Source organism: Engraulis encrasicolus, chromosome 21, assembly GCF_034702125.1.
Source record: "Engraulis encrasicolus isolate BLACKSEA-1 chromosome 21, IST_EnEncr_1.0, whole genome shotgun sequence".
Classification (NCBI taxonomy): Eukaryota; Metazoa; Chordata; class Actinopteri; order Clupeiformes; family Engraulidae; genus Engraulis; species Engraulis encrasicolus.
In genome coordinates this window covers 4,386,578-4,392,577 of record NC_085877.1, presented here as the reverse complement: position 1 = coordinate 4,392,577, position 6,000 = coordinate 4,386,578, and the positions used below count along the sequence as shown (strand labels likewise).

The window sequence follows — 6,000 nt, the reverse complement described above, 5'->3', positions numbered from 1 at the left end:
CTGTTTGGAAAAGGTGACTGTTGAATGTCTCCAGCATAGTGACATGTGTAAGAACATAACATCAGCATTCCACTTTGCTTATGCTTATGAAAGTAATGTTTTTTGTGCTCTGGCCTTATTCAATATTCAAAAGCAAAGTGAATCATCATATCAGGGTCTGGTATCATGTTCAGAGGTCACATACACAGTTTAGGCAATGTCTCAATTAATCACAGCTATGAAAACGATGCCTAGACATCAGCATGCAAACTTTGAATCAACCAACCAGACGAGAGAGGACAGAAGAGCCAACTTCAAAGGATTTACATCTCAGTTCATTCAGGGATGGATGGTGATTTTCACACCTTAATATGAGACGGCTATTTGCACCATGGTTGTAGGAAACGATGCCATTGGGAGGTGAAAAGCACCATTACAGGACATATTTAACAGTGCCCCCAGTCAGCCTCTCAGCCATTAACAGTACAAACCTGACACCAAAAAAGTTGGAATGCTTGGAATTTTGCTTATAAAAACAAAATGCTGTCATTTTCTTAAAGTTGCACTGTGTTTTTTTCCAGAATTCATGCCACCCAAAACTTAATTTAATGTAGAGCCTTTTGCTTGACATATACAGTAAATCCTGCCATGAACTCATTCAGTTTCACGTCACTCCTGTGTGTCCTACTAGTGTTAAGGAGAAGACCCCATGCCCCAACGCCTGTTATAATCCACTAAACCCATCTACACCCATCCATGTACACCAGACACTGCTACACGAGAAAACAAGTCTGATTAAACAGCTCTCAGTGCGATGGAGCAGCCAGACAGACTCGAATAGCTTACTTTCATACTTGTTTTGTGTGTTCACAGTTGTGGTTTAGCCTGTTTGTATATACATCTTCACTTTTTAAATTCATTGCATTTTCTCTTTCTTCTTTTGAAATTACATTGCAATGCATTTCCCATTCTGTTACGTCATTGCATGGACATCTTAACTTTTCCCTACTCCACTGCATTCTCATTTTCACTTTGTCAATTCCATTGAATTTGCTCCTTTTGTTGCCTCCTCTTAGTGCTCTTGCTCCCATATTAGCATATCAGTGGCTGTTCACAGCTAAGTCTATCTGGAGATTTACAAATTCGCACCTACTAGCATCAACCAGGTGTCAGCTTTCCCCCAGCAGACTTCCTGGTGTTACTCCCACACCCCTTACCAGCCCTCCCTAAGAAAGCCTGCAGTTTCACCATCTACTGGACATCCCATCTCATGTCCCGCCTTGGCCACAGCCTACTGAAAATCCAACTACAAAACTATGGGGGAAAGTCATAGACCCATTATAAAAGTGACAGACTATGCATTGATATTAACCTATCGGACCCTTGTTAGAAAAAGTGTGTGTGTGTGTGTGTGTGTGTGTGTGTGTGTGTGTGTGTGTGTGTGTCACACTGGGCTAAGGAGCCGTACTACAGTATTAAACTGGTCTGGGACCAAGGGTTTGAATCTGACCAGTGGTCTATCCCGATCCTTCCTCACCCATCTCTCTCTCTCCACTTGTTTCCTGTCCATCTTAACAAAGGTAAAAAGCCCCAAAAATATTTAAGAAATGGAGAATCATTCAAAACATCTGAATAATTTCATAGATATGAGGATATTGCTGGAGACTTTTATTTTTTTTGAGGCAGACTCCTGTTGTACTGTAGTTGTGGCTTTAATTAAACGTTTCAAGAGAACTGGTATAAACATCATTTCACAGATTAAAGGATTTATTGTGAATCCCATATAAGCCATATGATACATGTTTTAAGAACAAACCGTAAAAATATAAAACAGACTTAGAACTTTGTCATATTATGTGCCTTTAGCAGGGTCAAAATCACCAGGAGATCAATCTTCTGACAGAGTTTACAGTCTCTTGCGTTAGTGCTCCGTGGAAGAATGTTTTTTTAAGGTACTATAAAGGTGAATACATTTTCAGTAGAAGAAAAAAAAATATATACCAGAGTTCCCATCCCCACTCACCGTCTTTAACTAGGGATAAAAGAAAGGCTAAAGGACAAAAAAAAGACGACTTCTGAACGTATGGAATTTACAAAAACGAAGATGAATGGGAATGCGGAAAACAGGTGTAGGTCTGAGATCAAGCCTCCTCACTCCCCTTTGGTGACAAGATCCTCGATGTACGCATCCAACTCATCATCGCTGCTGATCTCAATGTCCTGTGGAAGAAAAAGACAAGGGGAGGGGGTCAGGTTCTATTGTAGCACTTTAGCCTTTGCCAATAAAAAACAAAATGCCTTTAAAAACAGGTCCCTCGGGTCCCTCCCTGAACTTACCACAGCTCCGAGACAACCAAATTGTACAGATGAGCTAGGACACGTGACAAGGAGAGCACGCTGCACAGGAGTAGGCCTTTGACTGACAGTGGCTAGCACTCCCCTTATTACTCGGACAGGTTTCCAGTTTCCTCATGTTGAGAAGCGGAGGCTGTAATGTTAGATGTGGAGTCCCAAAATGACCTACTTCCTGTGCTACTGCTGCCTGCTCTCACCAGCGGCCCAAATGGACACAGATTACAGGTGGGAGGGTTGAGCTCAGTTGAAGTTTGAAATCTTATGATCGGATTTTAACCTATCGCTAATATTTAGCCAATAACATGTGATCCCGCCTCCACATGAATATTTAAGAGCCACCCGTAATTAGCCCAATTAAAGAATCGTCAGTACAGTAAGATACAACAAGTACCCATACTTTTCCAAGATCCATGTGACGTCCCTTTAGGAGACCTTTGGAGACTTTAGGTTGAGAATAAAATAGAGTTCCCTTAGTGCAGTGGATGGCGATAGCGCACATCTTGTACATGCAGTCATTAAACACCACATTTACAGTGATCTCCAAAAAACATGGCTGGATAACAGCATTAGCCTGATGATAGTAATACATCCCCAGTGACGATGTTGGTAGTTCCATTACTGTGACATAATAATCAGCCTGACAGTGCAACTACCCACCTCCTGGACTTTCTGGAGCAGGGCCACGATGTTGGTGCGCAGCTTGCGAAGTTTCTCCTCCGCCTCGGCCAGTTTAACCTCGGCGCTGCTGCTCTTCTCCTCGTTGGCTTTGGCCCGGGACTCTGCGCGGCTCTGGTAAGAGTTGCACAGCTTCTGCAGGCCCACCTCATACTGCTGGAAATACTCCGTCTGATGGCCAGGAAGGAAACCCAAACAAAACAGGCACTTCAAATCACAACTTAGTGCTGGGTGTGTGTGCAGGACTCATACTTTCTCACATTCATACTTTCTGTGAAGTTGTCCAACATCTTTGCCATCTTTACCGATGGAGCATTCCCACTGCGGGACTGACGTAGAATAACAGGCAACGACTGCCTCTTTCCGTGCTAGCGACTGGCTGCGGTAAAAGTTTATTTTCGAGTAAGGTCCAATGATACAGTCAGAAGGAAGATTGGTTGCAGTTTCTACCAGTTGAATACAGAAGCATTTAATACTGATGTTAGCTAAGCCCGTCTATGAGTCAGTTGATATGATAGGTTGACCAGATTAAAAGATCGGAATTTTTTTTGCAGTCACCATAGCCAGGCTGCTAGGATTACAGATTCTCAATCAAGTTTGCCCCCTCACTGTGTGTCTATGTACACCTGAGTGTGTGAGAGGACACTGTGAATGAATATAGCCATGGGTGTCAGCAAAATGTAAGGTTGTTTGTGAAGGTGTGTGTCAAAATGGGAGGTGTGTGTGTATGTGTGTGTGTGTGTGTGTGTGTGTGTGTGTGTGTGTGTGTGTGTGTGTGTGTGTGTGTGTGTGTGTGTGTGTGTGTGTGTGTGTGTGTTACAGTCATACTTACAGTGGGGAAAGCCACTAGGTCTTCGGCGGTCATATTGTTCAGAGACTCCTTAGCGATTCGGAAATCAGGAGGGAAAAAATACCGTAGCAGTGATCTGTGCAACAAGACAATCGTCAGTTAGAGTTCACATAGACTAGAGTTACATCTGAAATAGATTCTAAACACATAACAAACATACTAACCAGGTTTATCACTTAACCATGTTCTTGGAATTAGAGGAGAAGTGGTGTGTGTATGTGTGTGTAACCAGAGAGTTTGTAATTGTAAGCAACAAGATGACGTCATCTCCTCTTCAAACAACATTCATCTATCAAGTTCCAGTTGCTTACTTAACTTTTTGGATAACATGACAAAAAGAATCTTCACAGATGTGTCCACAGACTCAAGTGTGTGTACCCACCTAGTCATGTTGACGAGACCGTCAGTGGTCTCCTTGCTCGGGCCACTCTGTGTGGTGTCTGGCTCGGCCGCCGTGGGAGGAGTCACAGAGCGCACTGGCGTCTGATTGGTGTCCGGACTGCGAGACTCCGGGGAGGCGGGCCGCATGAGACGCACGTCATCGCCCCCTTTAAAAACCCTGAGGCACAAACAAAACATATAACACGCATCACCAAAGCCGTTCTCTAGTAACTCCCTCCACTTGGTGGTCCTCTTGGCGACGCCTGGGGGCAGCTATTTCTATGGATGCTTTCTTAATTGTTTGGTCTCATGTTAGAACATCTCTGGGTCAGTAGTAGGGATGCGAAAATTTTAAAAAATCTTAACCGACTACCGAGCATCATTAACCGGTGGCTAACCAGTTTACCGAAAATTCTATAACTGCCATTTACGATACCCTGTCCTGTCGCACGTCTTTCTCTGCCACTGAAATAAGTTATGCCCCCATTTTGGAATGGTTAGGCAGGGATTAAAGCAAAAAAAAGTCATCTGACTGAACTTTTTTTTACCGGTTAGGCACCCGATCGAGTATCACTCCGTAACCCAACGAAAACCAATGTAGCCAGGCTCTGCCCTCATAACGAAACATACACTGGTTTTATTCAAGGAACGGTGCCAGAGCCAACACTAGGCATAGGCAGACAGGGCAGTCGCCTAGAGCAGAATAGGCCTATGTCTTGAGGGCGCCAGTAAAACCAAAAAGTGCCACAAAATCAGAACTTCAACCAACATAAAACTTTACACTTCACATTAACAATGAATATTCATTATACACTCAGTAGGCCTATATACACACTCAGTATGAATGTACCTGTAGGTACTAGATCAGATGTGCTCAATCAGATGTAGGCCTACAATTGCTATGTTTACAGTTGCCAATTTCTAAATACAAGAAAAAGGAAAGAGGGAAAGGGGCAGGCCTAGGCCACCAGATTGACTAGAAATGGCCGAGAATGGAGGGATAATGGATACTATATCAGACTGCAAACATTGAACTGCAATTTGGTTCATGTTTTGGTTATTTCCTCTTATATCTACCCATTATTTATGAATTGTTCACAACATTATGCAGAATGGATTCACAATGAGTGTTGCTTCAAAATGGTCTAGCTGATATCATAGAATTATTGAGTTGGAATTGCAATGCGTTGATACAGTGATCCCATTATGGGTTTTTTTTAGTAGTAGGCTATATTTTTCTTTCCCATCAGAATGGGCAAACACTGTTCTGGTGAAAGCACTGGTGCGCATTGCTTGCAGTATTTCTGACATTTAAAAAAATAATGCACTGGTCATAGCAATCAGAGGGAGAAAACTAGTTGTTGGTTATTTTGTATGTTTTTCACTATTCATCCTGTAGTCTACCTCTTGTGTTCTACCGTTTTGAAAACCTATGGCTACCGGTACTTTTTTGCTTCTCGATGTGCGGTGCCAGGCACACGCTTACCATTGATTTAAAAAACGTCCCCGATTCCTACACGCACTCGTGTTCTCTCCTACAAGCGGACACGACACAGTCACAGACATACGTCTATCGTTTAACAAAAGTAACACACTTTCCCAAGCTTGTCGCGCAACTTTCCACTCGAATCAAGACAAACCACCCACCCATCAGTCCTGAGTGCGCAAATAACTGAACTGAAACGAAGCGTATAGTCCGAGAAGATGGGCACAGACGTTTAGCCACTCAAAAACAAGCACACACACACAACTGTTGCTGC

At 43.1% G+C, this 6,000-nt stretch overlaps 1 protein-coding gene across 1 annotated transcript in view; it reads right to left on the bottom strand.

The window, feature by feature from the left end:
* Positions 1-1,632: 1,632 nt before the first annotated feature.
* The window catches only part of morc2 (MORC family CW-type zinc finger 2), a 30,931-nt gene continuing 26,563 nt past the window's right edge, over positions 1,633-6,000 (bottom strand). Inside the window, exons 25-28 of the mRNA XM_063187254.1 lie at positions 4,242-4,418; positions 3,842-3,935; positions 2,992-3,180; positions 1,633-2,199 (exon numbers count right to left, since the gene is read on the bottom strand). Of these exons, the coding sequence (XP_063043324.1) occupies positions 2,131-2,199; positions 2,992-3,180; positions 3,842-3,935; positions 4,242-4,418 (529 nt within the window). The 3' untranslated portion in view covers positions 1,633-2,130. The remainder of the gene's footprint in view (positions 2,200-2,991; positions 3,181-3,841; positions 3,936-4,241; positions 4,419-6,000) is intronic.